At 46.8% G+C, this 21931-nt stretch overlaps 2 protein-coding genes across 4 annotated transcripts; both read left to right on the top strand.

Annotated features, from left to right (window-relative positions):
- The first annotated feature begins 1132 nt into the window (after positions 1–1132).
- LOC116637231 (40S ribosomal protein S29-like) lies at positions 1133–1335 on the top strand. The gene has a single exon (XM_032412634.1). The coding sequence runs from the start codon at positions 1171–1173 to the stop codon at positions 1333–1335; it is 165 nt and encodes a 54-aa protein (XP_032268525.1). The 5' UTR covers positions 1133–1170.
- A 1429-nt stretch (positions 1336–2764) lies between these two features.
- Positions 2765–15100, top strand: ELP6 (elongator acetyltransferase complex subunit 6). 3 transcript variants are annotated; one of them, XM_032412631.1, is made up of 7 exons: positions 2765–2931; positions 4474–4552; positions 5777–5847; positions 8630–8748; positions 10185–10386; positions 12364–12510; positions 13628–15100. In XM_032412631.1, the coding sequence occupies exons 1-7, from the start codon at positions 2878–2880 to the stop codon at positions 13754–13756; spliced, it is 801 nt and encodes a 266-aa protein (XP_032268522.1). In that variant the 5' UTR covers positions 2765–2877; the 3' UTR covers positions 13757–15100. The 3 variants fall into 3 exon arrangements, with proteins under 3 accessions (XP_032268522.1, XP_032268523.1, XP_032268524.1); XM_032412632.1 differs by lacking the exon at positions 5777–5847; XM_032412633.1 differs by lacking the exons at positions 2765–2931; positions 5777–5847 and adding an exon at positions 3079–3113.
- The last annotated feature ends 6831 nt before the right edge of the window (positions 15101–21931 follow it).

Genomic DNA, 21931 nt, shown 5'->3' with positions numbered 1-21931 from the left:
CCAGGAATTCATCTATTGCTGAAAAGTTGGGTTTATTATTCATTGCTGTGAAAGAGAATGCACACCATGGGAAATCATGGGGTGTATCATTAAGAGCATTAGAACAGGGGCACCTGGGTGGCTCAGTTGTTAAGCATCTGCCTTTAGCTCAGGTCATGATCCCAGAGTCCTGGGATCGAGCCCCGCATCCGGCTTCCTGCTCCATGGGAGGCCTGCTTCTCCCTCTCCCACTCCCCCTGCTTGTGTTCCCTCTCTCGCTGTGTCTCTCTCTGTCAAATAAATAAAATCTTTAAAAAAAATTTTTTTTTAATTAAAAAAAGAATGTTAGAACACAATTATAGGATTTGGCTTGTTAGGTGATTGGGAGGAGGGTTTGGGATTGGGTGCTGTCAAAAGCAGGGTTAATTCTATGATCAAGTACCTTAATGAATCTCATCTACAGGGAGGACTGAAAGAGTGAGGCTAAAGCTGTGATGGTAAAGAAGCAGTAGTCTTTAGCTGGGAGTGGGGACGTCTGGTTGTTTGTGGCTTGAACAGTGCTCTTGTTTTGTGTTCAACATAACTATAGAGTGGACTAGTTTTGTCTTGACCCATCATAATCACTCTGATGTTGATGTTTCATGAAATTGTTTATGCTCAACAGGACACCACCAAGAACTAGCCCCTGGATGCCAGGGACTGCTCTTCTCCCTCACATACCAGTAAGCATATAATGTCCCGTTCCGGGCTGGAGGACTTAAGTAATTTTGACAGAGAAGCAGCTTCGAATTCCAGCCCAGGTGGAGAGTTTCAAATAAGTGAGTGACTACATACATCTATGTTTAAAAAAACCTTTTCTTAAAAGATTTTATTTATCTGAGAGAGAGCGCGCGTGCGAGCATGAGCATGGCAGGGTGGGGGTGCGGAGCAGAGAAGCAGACTCCCTGCTGAGCAGGAAGCAGATGTGGGGCTCATTCTCAGGACAATGGGATCATGACCCGAGCCGAAGGCAGACGCTTAACCAACTGAGCCACCTAGGCATCCCCAAAAACTTTTTTATTGAAGTATAAACATTCAATGTTATAATAGTTTCAGGTGTACAATATAATGATTCACCATTCTATACATTTCTCAGTGCTCATCAAGGTAAGTGTACTCTCCCTTCTGCCTCTTTCCATCCAAGAGAGCAAGATGGGTCACCAGCAGTTCTACTGGAACCATCTGAGAAAAGATGGCCAGGGTTCTTGCCACATCTGCTCAAACAAGCAAGGTCTGATCCAGAAATACGGCCTCAATATTTGTTGCCAGTGTTTCCGTCAATATGCAAAGGATATAGGCTTCATTAAGCTGGATTAAGTGAACTTCCTTGAATGGGTCATCCAAGATACCTACCTTAATGCCAACTCATTGTACATAAGATAAAGATATTTCAATTATGAGTGTTTTAATGTGAAAAAAAAAAAAGGATAAGTGTACTCTTAATCCCCTTTATCTATTTTACCCATTCCCCCCCCCCCCCACCTCCCCATTCCACATCTATCTTAACCTTGTGGTATGCACTGGAAACCTTGGTCCTCTTTACAGTCCAGGCCAGATATTGACCCCTCACACACAGCTATGCTCTGCTTCCAGCCTATCAACAAAACACCACTTCGTTTAAATTTTACCTGAACTCCATCCTTTCCCAAATCCTAAAACAACTCCCTTTCCTTTGCTTAGTAACAGGTCCCAGGACTCTATTGGTATGCTACCTCTATCCTTGCAATGAGTCAATAAAGGTGATTTTGTCAAATTATAGGATTGTCCCTGGGGCTCTGAGGCTCAATGGGCTACAATAGAACTATATATAGTTAGATATAAATGCTATGGAAAAAAGAAAGCAGGGGAAAAGGGTAAGTGTTGGGGAAAGGACAGCTTGCAATTTAAACAGGATGGTCAGGGTGCCTGGGTGGCTTGATTGGTTGGGCAACTGCCTTCCGCTCAAGTCATGATCCCGGGTCCTGGGATCGAGTCCCACATCGGGCTCCCCCTGCTCAGCGGGGAGCCTGCTTCTCCCTCTGCCTGCCACTCCCCCTGCTTGTGCTCTCTCTCTGGCAAATAAATAAAATCTTAAAAAAAACCCACAAAAACAATTTAAACAGGATGGTCAGGGAAGGCCTCGAAGATTAGTGATATCTGAGCAAAGACCGGAAAAAAGTGGGGGATTTTTTTAATCTTCTGAGTATCTGGGAAATCAGCATTCCAGGAGGGAGGAACAGCTGGTGCAGAAGTCCGGAGTAGGAGCATGCAAGGTGTGTTCCAATCACATTTTCATAGTGCGCTGACCTTGACAACCTCTTTAATTCTGAACCTACCTTTACCCCATTACTCCCTTTTCCAGCTTTGCCTTTTTTCCCAATAACTTTTCCACATACAATTCCGCGTTTATTACGTTTGTTTTCTGCTTTGGGAGAAAGGGCGGGCATCCTCACCCATCTCGCTCCCTACGTAGCTTGAGCTTGGAGACCTGGGGGACACACAGCAGGAGCTCGACAGGCTCGTGTGGAAGGGCGGACTGTACGGCCCTGAGGCCCGGGGCTGGGAGAGAGCAAGGCCAAGGGAAGGCGGAAGACACCCGTCGCGCGGGGCATCTGGGGCCACTGCAGGGCGCGGCGGACCCTCAAGAAGGCGCCGCAGGGCCAAGACCCCCACCACCCCGGCCGGATGCGCCCCCTCGCGCGTGCGCCGGCAGCGGCCCAGGTCCAGGCGCCCGCCTGATTGGCCACGCGGCGCCCGGAAGCAGCGTTGCGCGTGCGCGCTTCCCCCGCGCGGGCCCGAGTGGTGTGTGGCTCTTCGGTCTCCGTCGTCCCCGCTGCAGCCCCAACTCCCGGTCCGGGACGCTCGTGCCCGGAGCTCGGAATGTTCCCGGAACTCAATAACCTTCTCAACATCACCCCTGACAGGGCGGAGCAGGTTAGACGCCGCGCGGTGGGAAGGGGGCGGGTCCCGGAGCGTGGCGGGAGACCGCATCCCCGAATGAAGCGCACGCGGAGCCGTGGGAAAGACGCGACGGCCGCGGGCACAAGGGCGCCTGGGAGTTGTAGTCCGGGGAGGGCCAACCCGGAAACTGGGCTGGGCGCGGGCGCTTACGAAAGGTGAGCGTCTTTTCGAAGGCCGTGTGTACCCTCGGAAGTGCCCGGGAAGCTTGACCAGCTGTGCATTGGCTTACGTTCACAGACGTGTACTGGGGGGCCCTGTGCGTGCTCACTGGGTCCCGGCGCCCAGAGGAGGTTGCCTGAGAGTCGGGAGTTCGATTCTCCACCTTTCCCAGGAGACGAGCTTCTTAACCGCCCCGAGTCTCTCTCTCTGGCCCTGCGGCATTGTGCGGGTCACAGTGAACGCTGCTCCCCCTCTTCCTCCTCATGGTCTTGAATGGTGCTCTTCCAAGTTGCTCTCAGCCAGCGTTGGCTTGTATCAAGTCGGCCTTGGGCACAACAGCTCCGCCACTTTGTTTTCTCCACCCTCCTTCCCGCACTCCGAGGCATCCCGAAATTTTTCACATTTTAAGCCCGGCGTTACTTCTCCCAGGAACTTAACCTTGTCTTCCTAAGGAAATGGTAAGCTCCTCCAGGCAGCCAAGACACCAAATGTTTCAGGCCTTTTTATGAACCCACGGTGTCAGGCAAATTACAGTTTTCAGTAGACCCTGTGGGTGTCAGCTGCCCAAGCCTGCAGGTGGCACTGGCGACCTTGCTAGTTATCTGGGCACCTCCAGAGCGCTCAAGCCAGGGCCAGAGTGGAGGACTGGAGGATCAAAGTGGGCACTGGAGGTAACTCTCAAGGTCTGATAGTGCGATCTTTCATATTTTATAAGTGAAAAAAAGTCACAACATGGAAGTGCCCTATCTGATGCCATTTGATCCCGACCTCCCCTTTCACCGACAGGGAACTAGAGGTGGCTGGAGCAGGACAGCCAGCCCCTGTGGAGACCATCTTTAGAGGTCTTTCCAGGACTTTCCATGATCAGAGCTCTGCCTGGAGCAGTGTCCAGGGCCATTGGGATGAGAACTTTGTTACTGGAGGCCTCTGTCAACTACTGCTACTCCCCTATCCCCCACCCTATTGGACAGAATTGGTATCAGAATTAGAAATAGGAAGGAAGTTGGATCAGATTAGTTTTTTGAAGGTGCATTCCAATCGTGGCAGGCTGTGATTTTTGTTGGATTCTGATGGTAGAAGCTTCTTTCGTTCAGGATCTCGTTCTTCCCAGGACTGGTCCCTGAGGTACCGAGGTGAATGAGGAAGAGGAGGCACTTTATTCTCTGTTTGCCTTGGGAAGGTGGAAGCTGAGATATGCGTATCCATAATAAGTGACTTAATAGCAATCACTTTAAGTGTTGTTTTTTTCCATAATTTTGACTTATTTTCTTTTTGGTAATCTGTGTGTGTGTGTGTAGATATCGACTTCCTTCCAGGGAGTCTAATTCACCTTTTTGTGTTCCTCTTAACTTGTAGGGAAAACTGACTCTCCTCTGTGATGCCAAGACAGACGGCAGCTTCCTTGTGCACCACTTTCTCTCCTTCTACCTCAAAGGTATAGGACTCATTGATGCTATAGAAAAAGAAACCTAAGGGAAAACGCAATGGGAATAGTATTAACCAACCAGGGCTTTGGTGTTTGGGTAGCCAGGTGGCTGTTTATTAGGTAACAGGTTACTGACCATCTTGTTCCCTGCCCATCCATCCCAAAGGGTGGTAAGTTCTCTCTGTATCTGTGTCCTATCTTCCCTTCTCCACGAAGTGTGCGCACAGTCTCACTGAGTCTCTTATGTGGCCTACTGATTTTGTTGCTCCTCAGTCCTTGTGTATCTTGAGGTCTTTGGGCCCTGGACCCATTGACACATTGCCTAGCCAGTAGATGCTTCCTAAAGAACGTCGGGAGGAAAACTGCAGGGCCACTGCAATTTATAGACGGAAGTAGATTAGAAGAAGAAAACAGATAAATGAAAAAAAAAAGACTCATTTATCAACTGATTCTCCTTGAGCTCCTGCTGAGCCAGGCCAGGATAGAGGGTAGACTTTTGGCACTCTTAGTTGTAATAGTTCACAGCTTTGAAAGTTGTTTTCTTTTCCAGATGATGTTATTGTCAGCACTGAAAGAGCAAGAGAATCTACAGATAAATTATTAGAAACTAATTATGTTTAGTAAGGTAGCTAGAGTTTCTTTGTGTTCCCCTTATAACTTCTTGGATATAAGAACAGTTGAAAAGAAATCAATTATATTTCTGTATACACCAACAGCAAACAGAAAAATATTATGTTTTATTTATTTAATTTTTAAAAAATTTTATTTATTTATTTGTCAGGGAGAGAGAGAGAGAGAAGAGCACAAGCACAAGCAGGGGGAGCGGCAGGGAGAGGGAGAAGTCAGACTTCCCGCCGAGCAGGGAGCCCGACGTGGGGCTCAATCCCAGGACCCTGGGATCATGAACTAAGCCGAAGGCAGATGCGTAACCGACTAAGCCACCCAGGCGTTCCAAAATATTATTTTTTAAAAACCACAATTCATTGACAATCGAACAAAATAAGGTACCTAGTAATACACATAACAGAAGTACATCTCAGGTTCAATGAAATAAGATATAATTACTATATATGAGAAAATGTGTATCTTAGAATGAAATTGGGTATGTCAGGTTGCAGGGCCCCTTGAGTCTGTCTAGACCTGGCCCAGTGCTTTTGTTTCCAGAAGTATGAACTATATGAGACTGATTGTAAGTAAAGACGTCACTAAAAATCTGTTTGTTTTGTTTGCTAGCTAATTGTAAAGTCTGCTTTGTGGCACTCATCCAGTCCTTCAGTCACTACAATATCGTGGGACAGAAGTTGGTAAGTATCATAGACCTCCGAGGTGCAGTCCCTGAGTATGTGGGTCACGCAGGTGTGAGTGGGGCCGAGGCTGGTCTCCCCTGTGTGGGTTGTAGAGAACTTAGCAAGAGAGTGACTGGGGAAATCACGGGGTGCTGAATCCCTTATCTGAAAGGCTAAGGCAGCAACTCTACCTGTTTTATTAATTTAGAGTTTATAGAACCACATCTGTTGTTAATCAAATGCAGCTCTACTGACTCTGGACCAGTTAAGATTTTCTCCTTCTCAGTGTGGGCTTTAATCTTAGTCTTGCTCGGTTGATCACAGCTTGGTCTATCACCAAATTGAGTGCCTCTTACTGTCTCCCTAAGCTTAGGGCTTAGAACCCAAATGTGGGGAGAGGTGCTTTTGTCACCTGCTCCTTATCTGATCTTGGCCTGCCCTTCATCTTATCAGATATGGGCAGGCAAGAATAAGATGGCCAAGAGGCTGGTGAACCTTCTGGCCTACGTAGGCCGTCGCCCATGACCTGTGACCAGAGGGGCTTACTGTTTTGTTTTTTTGTTTTTGTTTTTTTGGTCTTGTTTTATTTTGTTTTGTTTTTAATAGGCCAGCCTCAGAGGGGGAAAGAAGCAGGCTACCCATTAGCAGTGATCATTGAAATGCCAGTCTTCCTGCTGGGCCATGTCACTGCCCGATGTCACTCTGATGGGGAGAAACAAATGAGAGGATGAGAGGAGGGTAGACTTTCCCATCCTCTGCTGAGAAGGAAGAATTTCCTGGGTTAGAGGTCAGAGCATGAGCTCAGGGAGAGCAGTCATGTTAAGAACACATTACATTCCAGGTCTGTGAAGCATGTGTCTCTGACCCTAAGCATCTGTGTTTCTGGATGAGAAACTGGTGTACACTCATGTCCAGATGGGCTACTTTTTCTGTTACCTTTGAATCGTCATTGACACAGCAGGAATGGCCCGCACAGGACTGGGCACGTGAAGGACTAGAGTGTGAGCCTCCATACTCTTGGTGTATTACTGAACTGCCATTAGTAGAATGGTAATGAGCAAGGGCAGAGGGGACGAACAGGAGTCTTTCTGTCTGCCGGGGTGACCGTGGAGCTAATGGCGCTGCGCAGTGGGGGACACTGGGGTGAGAATGAACAACTGAGACCTGGTCAAGGGGCATGAGCGGTGTGAAGAGCTCCGTGTGACCTGGGTCTGCACAGACAGGGCAGTGGGTTGCATATTTAGATTGTATCCGTCTTTGGGTGTTTGTCGAAATGCAGATTCTTGGGCCCTGCCCGCAAAGCGTCTGGTTCTGGAGGTCTGGAGTGGCGCTCAAGGATCTGCCTTTTAATCAGGTGACTCTAGAGCTTCGTAATCGGGTAGGTCATGAAGAGCCATGTTAAGAAGTTCTGGTCTAACATTTTTAGGGCTTGACTACATTTTCGGACTCCGGATAGGAATTATAAAGGTAGTGTAGCAATAACCACATAATGCAAAAATAAGTGCATGCTTATTTTCTCGTTGTAAATTTAATTTCGCATATTGAAATTTTTATGTTTATGATGCCGGATTGTTTTCCTTAAAGCGTATAAAGATTTGTAAACTAAATTGTCTATAATAAAATACTACGTGTGCGAGATTTCTTAAAAAAAAAAAAAAGAAGTTCTGGTCTAGGGGCACCTGGCTGGCTCAATCCAAAGAGCATGCGACTCTTGATCTCGGGGTTGTGAGTTTGAGTCCCACGTTGGGTGTAGAGATTATTTTAAAAAATAAGTTAATTAGGGGCGCCTGGGTGGCTCAGTTGTTAAGCGTCTGCCTTCAGCTCAGGTCATGATCCCAGGGTCCTGGGATCGAGCCCCACCTCGGGCTCCTGGCTCTGCGAGGAGCCTGCTTCTCCCTCTGCCTCTCTCCCTGCTCATGCTTTCTCTCTCTCTCTCTCTGTATTTCTGTGTCTCAAATGAACAAATAAAATCTTTAAAAAAAATAAATAAATAAAAAATAAGTTAATTTAAAAAAAAAAAGGTCTGGTCTAGAGCAGGGGTTGGCCCGTTTGTTTATGAGTCGTGGGTGGTTGCTGTCATTCTACAGAGCTGAGTAGTGACAGCACAGACTATGGCCTGCAAAGCCTGTCTTGCCCTATGCAGAGAAACTTAGCCCACCCCCGAACTAGTGCATCGAGAGTTCATGTTGCCGCAGCTCTCGTGGGAGTGCCGCCCTCTGAGGAAGAGGGCAGAGAAGGAGAACCTGGATCTCCCTGTGTGGCTGGCAGCCTGGCCGTTCCGATCTCGGAGCTATGTTCCTGAAAGCCTCAGAGCAGCTCTGAGGTCCTGTACCACTGAGGCGTTCCCGAAAGGGTTTGTGAAACTCGAAGCCAACATCTGGCCCTTTCTTCTGCAGCCAGCATGTTTCAGACCTTGGTCATTCTCCCACCATTTTATTGTCATTATTACCGTTTTTAAACGTGCTTAACTTTGTAAATACATACTTTTAGAAAAGTTGATGATACACTTCCTGATACTATTGCAAATTAAAACCATTGAGCCGTCATGAAAACAAATATGTGAGCAAAACATCAGTTTTTTACCAAGTGACAATTAAACGTAAAGGCACACCTGAGCACAGTGGGGATTGTGGGTTAGGAACGCACAGTGGAAAGAAGGCATGGGCCCCATCCGAAGGTGGACAGGTGCACATTTGCAGGGCTTAGAATGTGTCCTGTGCCCTTTTGTGAGCTGGAGTCTGGCCTATGGGGTGGGATCCCCTGCAAGGCACTGTGATTCACTCTCTCCTGTGTTGTTTAGGGTGTCAGCCTGACTGCGGCCCGGGAACGCGGGCAACTTGTGTTCCTCGAGGGTCTTAAGTCTTCGGTGGATGTCTTCTTCAGGGCTCAGGCGGAGCCACACCCCCTGCAGTTCCTCAGGTCAGTCAGCCCGCAGCCCCGGCCAGAAGTACCCAGGGGGTGGGGAGGCCCAGACCAGGCTTGCCCTGTGATTCCTTCTCCCTGGCGTGTGGCGTGTCGGGGGACAGAGCTGGCTTCAGGAGGTAGACACTTCCCTGGTGTTGTGGCTTCATCAAAAAGCCCTTGGCTCTTATCATGGGCCAGAGGGCATATGGATGACCCAAAGGCTACAGAAAGCATTATTTGCTGGGAGTATGGCAGAACGGTGTTTTTTCCAACCCTGGCTCAGAGCCCTTGCACACACCTTTGTTCTGTTTTTGGCTCGATACAGGGCTCAGCAAAGTATGGCCCATGGGCCAGCTACCTGTTTTTGTAAATAAAGTTTTATTAGAATAGCTGCATTCATTTGTTCGCATATTGTTCCTGGCTGTTTTGCACTCCCAACGGCAGAGTTGAGTAGTTGAGACAGAGACCAAAGAACTCACAAGCCTAAAATATTACTGTTGCTCTTTAAGAAAAAGTCCATCGACTCCTGGGTTTGCTATTCTGAGATTGGTTTTCCTGTTTCTTGTCCTTTATGAGTGCCAGCCACAAACATAACTGTGCGGACTCCCCACCTGGGTGCTCTTCTTCCTCCACCACGAAGGAGTCCCTACGGGAGCTCTCCCCGCCGCCCCCTCTCTCAGACTCAGCCTGATGCGGTGGATGGAAAGCAGTATGGTCAGAAGGCCCCGTGCCCTGACCCTATGCATGTGATCTCGCACACAACCTTTACCATCTCCGAACCTGGCTGTCTTCATCTGAATGATGGGCCTGGTTACCCTCACCCCCGGGTTGGGGGAGGTTGTCCTTGCTGTTAGTGGGGCTTGGACCTGGAGCATGGGCACATGCCGAGGCCCTTTGCTCAGGTGCTTTTTGAGCCTCTGTTGCTGGGAAGTGACCACCAAGGGTAGTCATTGGGGAGGCGGAGGTAGCTGGGCCAACTTATTCAGAAACAGGTGGAATCTGTTAGGTACACAAACAGCCCTTAGGCCTTCGTCCCTCACCGCTAGGTTACCTGAATTGCTGTTTAGCTTTTTGTCCCCATGATGACCTCCCGGGAAGGCTTCTCCTGCCTGCCCAATCCAGATTAATCTTCGATGCCTTAAGCTCTTAGGAGGAGGGGCTGCATGGTGTCTCTTGAGGGTCCGAGAGCCTGTTTATTTTTATGTCCTCCAGTTTCTAGCACAGTGCTTTGTACCTCTTAGGCCTCAAGGAGTGTTTGAAGTACAACTTGCTCATGTATGAATGCATGCCTTTTCTTTCCAACCAGATCAGGAGCCCCTTAGGCCAAGGCCTGTGATCCAGTTCTTTGTCCCCCCACCCCACCCCCAGCCCTTTCCTGTGGTGCTGCTCAGTCCCGGATAAACATTTGTAGAGAGAATGAACTCTCTGGTGACCCTTGCTTGATGTTCCAGGGAGGCCGATGCTGGGAACCTGCAGCCCCTGTATGAGTTTGTCCAAGAGGCTCTGAAGCCCGTGGATGACGGACAGGCCGCGTGGAGGTGCCCGGTGCTGCTAGTGGACGACCTCAGTGTGCTGCTGAGCCTGGGCCTGGGGGCGGTGGCTGTGTTGGACTTCATCCACTACTGCAGAGTGGCCGTGTGCTGGGAACGAAAGGTACTGATCAGCCTGCTCTCCGTGCTCCCGCCTGTGACCTCCATGGGCCCAGATGGGTCCACACCTCCCTTGCTTGCGGTGATCTTTCTTGTGTATTTGCCTGGGGGTTTGGCTTTACTCTGGTAGCCCCAGAAATCTTTTGGTCTGCCATCCTCCACTCCCCTACTTGCCGCTGCTAAAAAATAAAGGCCTCAAAATGAAAAGGTTGATCGGTACTGTCTTGACTGTGGCCTGTCGTGTGTGCTTCTGCGGAAGTCCCAGCTCTGGCATACATTGCCTCGTGTCCTGGGACAGGTCATTGTCTCTCTTGTGGCCTTTGAAGATCAGTTGAGATATAAACGGCTGTAAAAAAATTGTGTGATGCGATGCAAGTATAGGACCTGATCTTTAGTGTCAAATGATGAGGCAAAAATGGGGATTTTGCCAAAACAGAGAGTTAAACAATGGGAGTAGACCCATCTATACAATAGGAATGGCTCTGGTGCCGGCCTCACGGGAACGCAACGGCAGGAGTTCAGTGACACGAAGCCTGCAGCACGCCCACACAGCGTCTGGCCCCCGGCGGCCGCTCCTCAGCACGTGATGGCGCCCCTGGTAGGAGCCTGCGGCCCTCAGCGCCGTGTGCTCAGGCCGCGTTGCTGGGCAACGGTTGGCGTGAGCTAGTGGAGTCAGCCGGGGCTGCGTGTCCCCAGCAGGGCATGTTGCGCACCTCCTGTGTGCAAGGGCCTGCCTGGCAGCTGGGTTCGGGGGAACTCCGGGGGCCGGGCGACGTGGAGAGAACGGGAGGGGGAGGGAATGGAAGGGGCGCGGAGGGCGCGATCAGCGACACCGAAGTGCGCACACCGCCTGCAGCTTAGCTTGCTCTGTGGCCCACTGCCACCCTCGTTTTGTAAAAATACCTCTTTTAGTTGAAAAAGTGAAACTTCGGAATAGTTTAAGAAAGCAAAAATAAATAGCACAAAGAGTACTTTAATAAAAAGTAATGGTCTCTTTCCCGATGTGGATATTGTTCCAGAGAGTTTGTGCAATTGTGAACGTGTTTTATGTGTGTGTGTCTCTCTGCGTTTTTCTTTTCTTTTTTTTTTTTTTAAATTTCTTTCTTTCTTTCTTTCTTTTAAGATTTTATTTATTTATTTGACAGAGGAAGACACAGCGAGAGAGGGAACACAAGCAGGGGGAGTGGGAGAGGGAGAAGCAGGCTTCCCGCGGAGCAGGGAGCCCGATGCGGGGCTCGATCCCAGGACCCTGGGATCATGACCTGAGCCGAAGGCAGACGCTTAACGACTGAGCCACCCAGGCGCCTCTCTCTGCATTTTTCTTCACGTCGCTGGTCACCTGCCATGCCATTTCATAGCACACCTGTATCTTGGTGTCCATTGCCCAAGAACAGAACACTCGGGTCTGCTTCATTCTTTTGAACAACTGGATACTATACCTCTGAAAGGACTTACTCTTCAGGGTATCCCCTTCAGTGGGTCGACCTCCCCCTCGGTTCTGGTTGGCTAACTCCTGCTTGCCCTTCTAACTCTGCTCATGTGTGTCCACCTCCTGACCCTCTGCTGGGCCAGACATGATGCCTCTTCCCTGTGCTCCCTCAGCCCTCCGTGCTCCCCTTTCTCCTGGCCTGTGTCCTGTGTTGTCTCCAGGGCCCACACTGCTCCCCTCTGGTCCCCGCTGCAGTCCGGCGCTTGCTGAGCACTCAGGAGCCTGGCAGAAAGGTGGCACTTTTTGCTAACATGGAGGACCACAGGCTGAGCTGAGCTTGGTTTAAGAGGGACTGAGCTGGCAGGATAGGTTGGATGTGCTGGCGAGGCTGGAATTAGGGTCCTGGAGCACAGGCAAGGGTCCTTCCCAGTAGTAGCAGCATGAAGGCTGATCAGGGCGAAGACATGCAGGGGATTGGAGGCACCGAAAGCCCAGTGCTCCCTCATGGCCCTGCCTGGAGGAGCAGGTTCTCATCTTGACTCTCTGTTGCAGGGAAACATTGTGGCCCTGGTACACGACAGTGGAGACGGCGAGGATGAGGAGAATGACATCCTCTTGAATGGCCTTAGTCACCAGAGCCACCTGATCCTGCGGGCCGAGGGCCTGGCTACGGGCTTCTGCAGGGACGTGCATGGACAGGTGCGCAGGGGCTCATGGGGCACCAGCTGCTGCCTCTGCACCTGAGCCGAGACCATACGTGGGATAGTGTCAGGCCCTAGGGGCTCTCTGGTTGGGGTGTTCCTTCGGGTGCAAGGGAAACCTCAGGAGTTGTGTGAATGCAAGACAGTCTGTTCCAGATGGGGCTAGCTCACACACCAGTGCACGTTTTCCATGGTGGTTCCATTTGTGATCGAAGCAGAACTTCCTAAAAAGGAGACCGCCGTCTGGAGCAGAATGCAGGGCCCCTGCTGTCCGACAGCAGAATGCCTCTGCAGGGCCACAGAAGGCTTTGTTTACTCAGGTCAATGCTGCTCCTTTTAAAATACAAACCTGGGGGGACCATACCCATGGCTGGGGTTGCTGCCACCCCCGCTGCTGCCTCTGACCAGAATGTTGGAGAACTCAGGCAGAAGCCGAGAGTCCTGCCTTGTGAGGGAGGTCAGGTTCTACCTCCTCCCAAGGGGCTGCCATGGTTCTCTGCCTTCTGGAACTTTTCTTTTGGAATCTCCTCCCACACCCCCACCATGGCTTCCAGGTTAACTTGACATTGACCACTCTTGACCCATTAGGCATGGGTGGGAGTGTTGGCCCAGAGTCAGAAAAGAAAACAAATGGGCGAGCCCCGAGATGCCGTGGGGTAGTACCTGTGTGCACAGTGGGAGGAGAGGGTTCGGAGAGGGTTCTCTGCGGCCAGTCCCCTGGAGCATCCTAGCCTGCCTAGCATTGAGACATCATCAGAATAAACCTCTAGCCTTCCCGAGCCTGTACTGGTTGGAAGGTACTGAGTCGATTCTCAAAATCAGTGCAGCCCACAAAAGCACGCATAGAAAAAAGACCAAATTACTTCAGTGGTTTTTCCCTGGATGGCTGTTTTTCTTTTTCTTTCTCTTACACATTTTCTGTAACGGGCAGGTATCACTCCTGTATTGGAGGGGGGGAATCTTTAGTTTTAGTTAGCTGGTAATAAGTTTTGTTTTCAAAGTGGGTCACATGCTGCATCGCACATGACCGGGACCTCCTCGAGGCCTCGGTCGCAGGTGGTGGAGCAGGCGGGTACTTGGGGGCTGCTTCTCTTTCATTCTCCTTGTCCCTGTAGCTGAGGATCCTCTGGCGGACACCATCACAGCCCACAGCCCAGCGGGACAGGAGCCTCACTTACCAGTACAAGATACAGGACAAAAGTGTGTCCTTTTTTGCCAAAGGGATGTCTCCTGCTGTTCTGTGACCTGATTGAGGAGCATACAGAGCGACCTTGGACCGTTTTCAGATGTGAAAGATAAAGCGACGGGTCGGAATGGATCTGTACACCTTTGAAGTGGCATTTCAGCCTGGACCAACAGCCTCACTGTGGGGCGGGGCGGGGCCGTGGAAAGGGGCTGTGACGGCATGTCCTAGTTCCCCGGGCTGTTCGGATAACAGAGGAAATAGCAACCCGGCCTCTGCGGAGAGAGACGCCACATGTTGAAACCGGGTGAAAGTGGTGCCGGGAGCCTTTCATTAAATACGCTTTAGCCTCAACTGCCCATTTGGCTGTTGTGCCTTTCAGAGCCAGAGTGGGTATGAACGTGCCAGCTAGGAGACAGCCCCGGGTGGCAGGCCCCGGAGGGACACCGTGGGTAATCATGGCTGGCATGAGGAGAGTCCCTGTATTGTGGCTTCCTAGTGATGGACTGTCTCATTTAATTTTCACCTGCGTCCTACAGAGGTATTTGCCCTTCAGTCCGGTAAGAAAACCGGCTTAAAGAGGTTTGGCCAGCGCGCTCAAGGCTGGAGAGCCGGCCGTAGGTAGTGGAGCCCGACTCTGAAGTCCACACTTGGTGACCGAGCCTCCCAGAACCCAGGGGCAGGCTCCCCACTTGGTTCACAGCTTCACTTCCTCCTGGTTCTGGGGTCCCTGGCACATGAGGCTTCCTGGCTTGGTGAGAGGGGTCAGGAGTGTTCTTGCTGCCAGGTGGGATGGAGCCTTGCAAGTTCCTCCCTCACCTGTGAAGACCGAAGAGGTGAGCTCTTGCCCCAGCATCCTGTAGATGCCACACTCAGCCCGTCAGTCAGGATCGCCTCAGAGTAGACACCAGGGGCATTCCCTTAAACTGGGTACATTTTTGCTATATGCAAATTATACTGCAATGAATTCGAAATGAAACAATTACACTGATCAGCAGGGACTAAGGAAATTTCGTATCTATTGTTTAATTTTAACTTTTCACATTTTTTAGTTTTCGTAAAAGGGAACAATTCATCACTCCTCTTTTCAAGTCATACTATTATGTTGGTTATCCCACTGATAACCAGTAACAGTAGCTGCTTTTCTTCCCAAAAATATCGCAGACTTGATAGAATATTTGAAAATTATGTGTACAAGTAACTTGAGAAAGTTGTTATTGAAGAACTAATGATTCTTCTATGAATATTCTTCAGTATTTATACCAGCTTCATCTGAGCTACAATTCTGAATGGGCACGGCACCCCAGAACATTTTTTACGTGATATGAATGTTGCTATTCTGTTTCTTCACTTAATTTATAAATGAATTTACTAAATCTTTTTAATAAGATTTTATTTATTTGAGTGGGAGAGAGAGAGAGAGCACAAGCAGAGGGGAGGGGCAGAGGGAGAGAGAGAAGCAGACTCCCCTCTGAGCAGGGAGCCCGATGTGGGACTTGATCCCAGGACCCTGGGATCATGACCTGAATTGAGGGCAGACGCTTAACCAACGGAGCCACCCAGGCATCCCTGAGTTCACTAAATTTTAATGTTTAATGGTTACTGAGCATTTTATGGTGTCATTATTCTAATTTGCTCAGCTATTCTCTGAACGTGTAGGTTCTGGGGTTTGTAATTATAAATTATGTTACGAATATTATTTTATTATTATTTTTAATCTCATTAAATTTTATTTGGGGGCATCTGGGTGCACAGTCGGGTGCTTTATCTCTCTCTCAAATAAATAAAATCTTAAAAAATATTATGAAGATTTTATTTTTAAGCAATCTCTATGCCCAACATGGGGCTCGAACTCAAAACCCTGAGATCAAGAGCCGCATGCTCCACTGACTGAGCCAGCCAGGTGCCCTATGAATTTTATATACCGTACTTATTTGGAGGTGGGGGCAGATACTTGTTTCCTTAGAACTTTCATTCAGTCACTCAGCAAATATTGAATACCTTCTATATGGCAGGCTGCTGTTAGGCAGTGAGGGTATGACCATGACAAAGCAGGTCCCTGCCTGCAACAAATTGAGAAGTAATCTATGTAGAGTTAGACTGTGTTAAGTGCTATAAGTAAAACAGGGAAGGGGCACCTGGCTGGCTCAGTCTGTAGAGCATGTGACTCGATCTGAGGGTTGTGATTTCGAGCCCCACATTGGGTGTAGAGATTACTAAAAAAAAAAACTTTAAAAAGTAAAAATAAGGGGCGCCCGGGTGGCTCAGTCGTTACGTGTCTGCCTTCGGCTCAGGTCATGATCCCAAGGTCCTGGGATCGAGCCCCGCATCGGGCTCCCTGCTCTGCAGGAGGCCTGCTTCTCCCTCTCCCCCTTCCCCTGCTGTGTTCCCTTTCTCGCTGTGTCTCTGTCAAATGAATTAAAAAAAAAAAATCTTAAAAAAAATAAAAAATAAAGCAGGGGAAGGGGCCTGTGAAAGTGAGGGATGATGAAATTTTAGTCTTCTCCCTGAAGTGGAATTTCTGAAAGCATGGATTGGGGCACCTGGCTGGCTCAGTTGGTAGAGCATGTGACTCTTGGCTTCAGGTCCTGAGTTCAAGCCTCATGGTGGGTGTGGATCCTACTTAATTAAAAAAACAAAACAAAACATGGACTGGCCCTCATATGGTATCAGATTGTTCTTCAGAATGATGGAGCCAGTTAACAGTGATCTATAAGTTTTCCTCCACCAATGTTGGATTTAACTTATCTTTTACTAATTTAATAGTTGTGCAGAGTTGTGGGAAAACGGACATTAATGACGAAGATATGATTTTCTCTCTATTTTCCCATGTGTGGAGAATGTATTCCTCACCCTTAATCACTTATCAATTAGAACCTGGGGTCAACCTTGTTTTATCCATTCTTTGTAATATTTTGGAAAGGATTTTATCATCTGTTTATGTATATGTTTTTCTACTTTAAAAAGCATTTTATCTTCAGAAAGATTTGTTTTCTATTCTGATATGCATTAGTTCAAGAAATATTTGTGGACCACCTGTTTTATATAAGGGGCCATTAAGAGGTGCTCTGATGGGGGCTAAGCAACAGGCACTTAAGTATTGTGACACAGTGGAGAAGACGATGATTACAGCACATGTAATGGACGGTGACAGGCTGATGGTCACAGGAAAGAGTGATTATTTCCTCATCACTTTTGCTTTTGTTTTGTTGAGGGAGCAGAGAATTGGGGAAGAAATTATGGAGGCAATACTGTTTGTTTTTGCTTTTTTTAAAAGATTTTATTTATTTGACAGAGAGAGAGTACCCAAGCAGGGTTAACGGCAGGCAGAGGGAGAAGCAGGCTCCCCGCTGAGCAAGGAGCCCAATGTGGGGCTCGATCCCAGGACCTGGGATCATGACCTGAGCCGAAGGCAGATGCTCAACCGACTGAGCCACCCAGGTGCCCCTCAAATTAACTTATTTAGAATTTGCTACAGTATTGTAATTTGTCTTCGTGCTAGTAACTAACTAAATAGCCCAACAGTATTTACTGAAAAGTAGTGATCCTTTCTTGTTATGTAGTTTGGGTTTATTTATATGTAAAGTTCTTAAAATTGAGCTTTTTTGAAATTTGTTCTTAGTAGGTATTGAAAGGTTAGTATATGTCTGCTCTCAAGAGCTTGTATTAAAAGGATATCTGCCTGCTTATTTATCCAGATGAATTTCACCAGCACATTATCAAGCTCTGTAAAGTATCCTTCAAGGATGTTTTGCTCTCGTTTTTTAAATTGTAGTTGTGTAATTTTATTTAAAAAACTAGTGAAGAAATTAATACCCTGTTGTTAAATGTTTTTTTATTTTATTGGAAAAGAAATCTGGTTTTGTGGAATTTTTTTTTTTTTAAAGTAGGTTCCACACCCAGTGTGGAGCCCAACACAGGGCTTGAACCCATGACCCCGAGATCATGACCTGAGCTGAGATTAAGAGCTGGACGCCTACCAACTGAGCCACCCAAGCGCCCCCGATTTTGTGGATTTTTCTGTGGTGTCTTTGACATAGGGATGTAGTTGACTTTTTGAAATGTATTAACTTATTCTACAGTTTTTCTAAACTATTCTAATAATTTTCTAATTGAGATTCCTGAATTTTTAGATATTTTTTCTTGTTTTCCTTTTTCAGATATTAACATCTACAAATAATGCCAACCTTGCTTATTTTCCTTTAAATAGGGAAAATTTTTTTATAGAAGTATAGTTAACTTACATTATTAGTTTCAGGTGTAAAACATAGTGATTCGACAGTTACATACATTATGAAATACCACCATACAAGTAATGGTAATTCTCATCTGTCACCATACAAAGTTATTACACTATTATTGACTAAATTTCTCATGCTGTATTTTGCACCCTGTGACTTGCTTATTTCATAACTGGAAGTTGTACTTCCTGATCCCCTTCACCTATTTTGCCCATCCCCCTGCCCCCTTCCCCTCTGGCAACCACCAGTTCTCTGGATTTATGAATCTGTTTCTGTTTTTTGTTTATTTTTAGTTTCCACATATAAGTGAAATCATATGGTATTTGTCTTTCTCTGACGTATTTCACTTAGCATAGTACCCTCTAGGTCCATCCGTGTTGTCACCAATGGCAGTAGTTCATTTTTTTTTTAAGATTTTATTTATTTATTCAACAGAGAGTGAGAGAGCACAAGCAAGGGGAGCAGGAGAAGGAGAGGGAGAAGCAGGCTTCCCACTGAGCAGGGAGCCTGACGTGGGGCTCAATCCCAGGATCCTGAAATCATGACCTGAGCCGAAGGCAGATGCTTAACCATCTGAGCCACCCAGGCGCCCCAGTTCATTCTTTTTTATAGCTGAGTAATATTCCAGCGTGTGTGTGTGTGTGTGTGTGTGTGTGTGTGTGTGTGAGAGAGAGAGAGAGAGAGAGAGAGAGAGAGAGAAAGAAAGACATCTTTGTCCATTCATCTATCGATGGACACTTGAATTGCTTCCATATCTCGGCAATAAACATAGGGGTGCATTATCTTTTTAAATTAGAGTTTTTGGTTTCTTTGGGTAAATACCCACAAGTAGAATTACTGGGTCATATAGTGTTATAGTGTTTCTATTTTTAATTTTTTGAGGAACCTCCATATTGTTTTCCGTGGTGGCTGCACCAATTTACCTTCCCATCAAGAGTGCCTGAGAGTTCCTTTTTTCTCCATATCTTCCCCAATACTTGTTATTTCTTGTGTTTTTGATTCTAGCCATTCTGACAGGTGTGAAGTGATACCTCATTGTGGTTTTGATTTGCATTTCCTTGATGGTGAGTGATGTTGAGCATCTTTTCATGAGTCTGTTGGCCATCTGGGTGTCTTTGAAAAATGTCTATTCAAGGTCCTCTGCCCATTTTTTAATTGGACTTTTTTTGTGGTGTTGAGTTGTAGGAGTTTTTTTAATGTATTTTAGATATTAACTCCTAATCACATATATTATTTGCAAAAATTTCTTCTATTCAGTCAGTTGTTTTTTCATTTTGTTAATGGTTTTCTTTGCTATGCAAAAGTTTTTTTAGTTTGACATAGCTCCAGTGGTTTATTTCCCCTGAATAACTTTAGTCAGCATTTTGAAATTTGTTAAGAGTGATGTGAAGGTATTTGTTGTCTTAATTTCTGTTTTTAAGGGAATAGGAAGCTTTTTTTTTTTTTAAGATTTTATTTATTTATTTGACAGAGAGACACAGCGAGAACAGGAACACAAGCAGGGGGAGTGGGAGAGGGAAAGGCAGGCTTCCCGCAGAGCAGGGAGCCCAATGCGGGGCTTGATCCCAGGACCCCGGGATCATGACCTGAGCCGAAGGCAGACACTTAACGACTGAGCCACCCAGGCGCCCCGGGAATAGGAAGCATTTTTATAGTAATTCTTAATTTTTAAAATACATAAATTATCAAGTCAGTGAAATAACCTTGGGAAGGGAAAGGAAAAAGAAATGCTCCTCCTCAATCTCCTGCCCCCCCGCCCTTAGCGTTTAACCAGTAATCATTAGTGAACTCTGTACTTTCTCAGCCTCACTGAGGTAACGGCACTATTTATCCTGTGGATGTGTTGAGCATCTCTCTGTTGTGTGAGCCCTAAATTCCTTTTACAGCTTTTTCTTGCTGGTATTTGTTGTAGTTTCTATAACCTGCTGTTTATGTTAGGCTTGCTGAGATTTTTATTTTTTTATTTTTATTTTATTTTTTATTTTATTTATTTATTTGACAGAGAGAGACACAGCGAGAAAGGGAACACAAGTAGGGGGAGTGGGAGAGGGAGAAGCAGGTTTCCCGCCAAGTAGGGAGCCTAATGCGGGGCTCGATACCAGGACCCTGGGATCATGACCTGAGCCAAAGGCAGACGCTTAACGACTGATCCACCCAGGCGCCCCTTGCTAAGATTTTTAAATTAATATTATTGAGATACTGTGCAATCTGTATTTGTAAGCAAACATGAACTATAATTTTTTGCTTATCCGTTAGCTTGGCTGTGTTTGAGCATTAGAACAATATATGCTTCAGGGTACCTAGGTGGCTCAGTCGGTTGAGCATCTGACTCTTGGTTTTGACTCAGGTCATGATCTTCAGGGTCCTGGGTTTGAGCCCCACGTTAGGCTCTGCACTCGGCAGGCAGTCTGCTTGAGGATTCTCTCTCTCTTCCCCTTCCATACTCTCTCTCTCTTAAATCAATAAATAAATCTTTTTTTTTTAAAAAGAGCAATATATGCCTCATAAACCATGTTGAGGAATTTGCTACCTTTTGTATGCACTGAAATTCTTAGTGTATTTTTTCCCGAATTAGGACTTGCATTGGTCAAGGTCAAGTAATTTTTTGGAGGTAGTTTAAAAATACTTCTTTGGTATTGGTCTTTATATATGATAACTTTTCTTTGTTGTGCCAGTTTTAGTACTTTATTTTTGAAATAGTTATCATTCTATTTTTTTACAAAATTATTTGTAAATCATATATACCGTAAGAGACTTGTGTCCAGAATATATAAAAAACTTACACCTCATTAAGAAGACAACCCAGTTAAATAATAGGCAAAAGAGGGGCACCTGGGTGGCTCAGTCATTAAGCGTCTGCCTTCGGCTCAGGTCATAATCCCAGGGTCCTGGGATCGAGCCCCGCATCGGGCGCCCTGCTCCTCAAGAGGCCTGCTTCTCCCTCTCCCACTCCCCCAGCTTGTGTTCCCTTTCTCTCTGTGTCTCTCTCGGTCAAATAAATAAATAAAATCTTTTAAAAAAAAATAATAGGCAAAGATTTGAACAAACATCGCACCCAAGCAGACATGGGGATGACCAACAGGCACATAAAAATATGTTCAATATCATTACCCACTAGGGAAATACAAATAAAAACCACCATGAGATGCCACTGTGTAATCACTAAAATGGCTGTAGTGAAAAGATTGACAATTTCAAGGGTTAGCAAGGAGATGGAGAAATTGGGGCCCTCAGGTATTGCTGGTGGGAATGTAAAATGGTGCAGCCACCTTGGAAAACAGTTTGGCAGTTGGTTGTTTGTTTTTAAGATTTTATTTATTTATTTATTTGAGAGAAAGAGAGAGAGATAACAAGAGAGAGCATGAGCAGGGAGGACAGGAAGAAGCAGGCTCCCTGCTGAGCAAGGAGCCCGACCCCAGGACCCCAGCATCATGACCTGAGCCGAAGGCAGACGCTTAACGACTGAGCCACCCAGGCGCTCCTGTTTGGAAGTTTCTTAACATAGATTTACCATATGACTCAGCCATTCAATTCCCATGTATATACCCAAGAAAAATGAAAGCATAAACACTTGTATGTGGATGTTCACAGCAGTGTTATTCATAATGGCCCAGAAGTGGAAACAAAATATCCATTAACTGATGAATGGATAGACAGACAATAAGCGGTACAGCTCTACAGTGGAATGCTATTTGGCAATTAAAAGGAATGAAGTGCTGCAACATGCTACAACATGGATAAACCTCAAAAACACCATGCCAGACACAAAAGATCTGATAGCACACTATTCCATGGGACTGGCTGTGAGAATGGGAAATGACTCCAGTAGGTTTCTTTTTGGCCGGATGAAAATGTTCTAAGGTTAGAATGTGGTGATGGTTGCACTTCGCGTATACTGGAAATCATTGAACGCTTAAAACAGGTAAAGTTTATTTTAAAAAACCAAGGCTAGGACCCTGATTCCACCACTTAACAACTCTTCTGTAGTAACAAGC

This window comes from Phoca vitulina, unplaced genomic scaffold, assembly GCF_004348235.1.
Source record: "Phoca vitulina isolate PV1807 unplaced genomic scaffold, GSC_HSeal_1.0 scaffold13, whole genome shotgun sequence".
Taxonomy (NCBI): Eukaryota; Metazoa; Chordata; class Mammalia; order Carnivora; family Phocidae; genus Phoca; species Phoca vitulina.
Note: the sequence above shows the minus strand (reverse complement) of the source record. Positions and strands in the feature narration are given on the sequence as shown.

Coding starts and splice junctions, on each gene's coding strand:
- ELP6 (XM_032412631.1), top strand. CDS start 2,878: ATGTTCCCGGAACTCAATAACCTTCTCAACATCACCCCTGACAGGGCG. Junction 8,749..10,184: donor CACCCCCTGCAGTTCCTCAG/GTCAGTCAGCCC, acceptor TTGATGTTCCAG/GGAGGCCGATGCTGGGAACC. Junction 10,387..12,363: donor CCGTGTGCTGGGAACGAAAG/GTACTGATCAGC, acceptor TCTCTGTTGCAG/GGAAACATTGTGGCCCTGGT.
- LOC116637231 (XM_032412634.1), top strand. CDS start 1,171: ATGGGTCACCAGCAGTTCTACTGGAACCATCTGAGAAAAGATGGCCAG.